Source organism: Echinops telfairi, unplaced genomic scaffold (assembly GCF_000313985.2).
Source record: "Echinops telfairi isolate 266 unplaced genomic scaffold, ASM31398v2 ScPeMD7_60;HRSCAF=208, whole genome shotgun sequence".
In the NCBI taxonomy this organism is placed as follows: Eukaryota; Metazoa; Chordata; class Mammalia; order Afrosoricida; family Tenrecidae; genus Echinops; species Echinops telfairi.
Genome location: NW_022103958.1, coordinates 45,684,288 through 45,685,675, shown reverse-complemented (window position 1 = coordinate 45,685,675; position 1,388 = coordinate 45,684,288). Strand labels below are relative to the sequence as shown.

The following is a 1,388-nucleotide window of genomic DNA, read 5'->3' as shown; positions in this document are numbered from 1 at the left end:
CTAAGGAAAAAGTACATGGGTGTGTGGAGTCTGGAGTCTATGTGAATGAGCACAATGATGAGCAGGTTTCCCAGCACAGTCAGCAGGTAGATGATCAGAAAGAGGAAGAAGAGCAGGACTTGTGTCAGTGGATCCTGGGAGAGGCCCAGGAAAACAAACTCAGTCACAGAGGTGTGGTTCTCTTCTTCCATGAATGTTTACTCCTGTTGACAATGAAAATCAAACAAACACCATGATTAGTTCTGAAAAGGATGAGTATCATACAGTATTTTATTAATTAGTCTTCAAATTTTCTTTAATGATTTCTACCTCCTATAGGTTCCATATATCAGAAGACTGAGTATGTATTTGTTCTGACAATTGAAAACCACTTCTGATTAACCCTCACCTTGAATTTTTAAGAGAATCAGCTTGGGAATCATCCTTAATTAGCTTCATGATTAAACCTCATTGGAGTAAGAATGACTTACCGTCCTGAAAAGACCCAGAGCTGTTTACAGTATGTCCATCCTAGTTTGTAGGTTGGAAAAGTAGATGGAATTGATGTTGCTGTAAAACTGTTATATTGTTATGCTAAATATTGATAACATTTTTATGAAGGTTGATTTTCTTCAATATATTTTAAAATAATTCTAAAGATGTACCCTAAGCAAGAAATTAACATTAAAATAAAACACTTGATTCTTGTTCATAGTTTCAGTCATTTACATCATGTTTCAATAAAATTACCTGCCTTGCTGTTTGTTGAACTCAGTAGTGATATTCCCAGATTCATCCTCGACACCAGGGGAAGGGAGTGCCATGTGCGCTGGACGTACAAGGCCTACAAAGTCATCAGTCCCAGGAAACATCACTCACCTCACTGAGGAGAAGCAGTTCCAGTCATCACCTTTGGGGTGAGTTCATGAAATGCTTGAGCAGTGTGCCTCACAAATGTTATAAAGATTCAAGTGGCCATTGGAAGAAAATCAATTCCCTACCTCTGCTCTACATCTTTCACGTCTCTCTTTGCACCAGATCTGTTGTCAGTAAAAAATGATAATGATGGTCTCCTAGAAAATCTCCTGATGCCAGTCATTGTTGTTGTAATCATCAGGTGCCACGGAGTTAGCTCTGATTCATAGCTATCCTATATGTAGCAAAACAAACCTGCCTGGACCTGCACCATCTTCACAATGGTTGCTATGATTGAGCCTCGTGTTCCCACCACTATATCAATCCATCTCATTGACGGTCTTCCTCTTTTACACTGAGCCACACGACTGGACAACCTGAGATATGCAGATGACCTACCCTTGCTTGCTGAAAGTGGGGAGGACTTGAAGCACTTGAGGATGAAGATCAAGGATTTCAGTCTTCAGTGGATTACAATTCAATGTAAAGAAAAC

General features: G+C 39.6%; 1 protein-coding gene across 1 annotated transcript in view; it reads right to left on the bottom strand.

Annotated features, from left to right (window-relative positions):
* Positions 1-191, bottom strand: part of LOC123521768 (olfactory receptor 2D3-like) — a 949-nt gene extending 758 nt beyond the window's left edge. The window contains exon 1 of the mRNA XM_045290937.1: positions 9-191. Coding sequence (XP_045146872.1) covers positions 9-191 — 183 coding nt within the window. The remainder of the gene's footprint in view (positions 1-8) is intronic.
* Between the last annotated feature and the right edge of the window lie 1,197 nt (positions 192-1,388).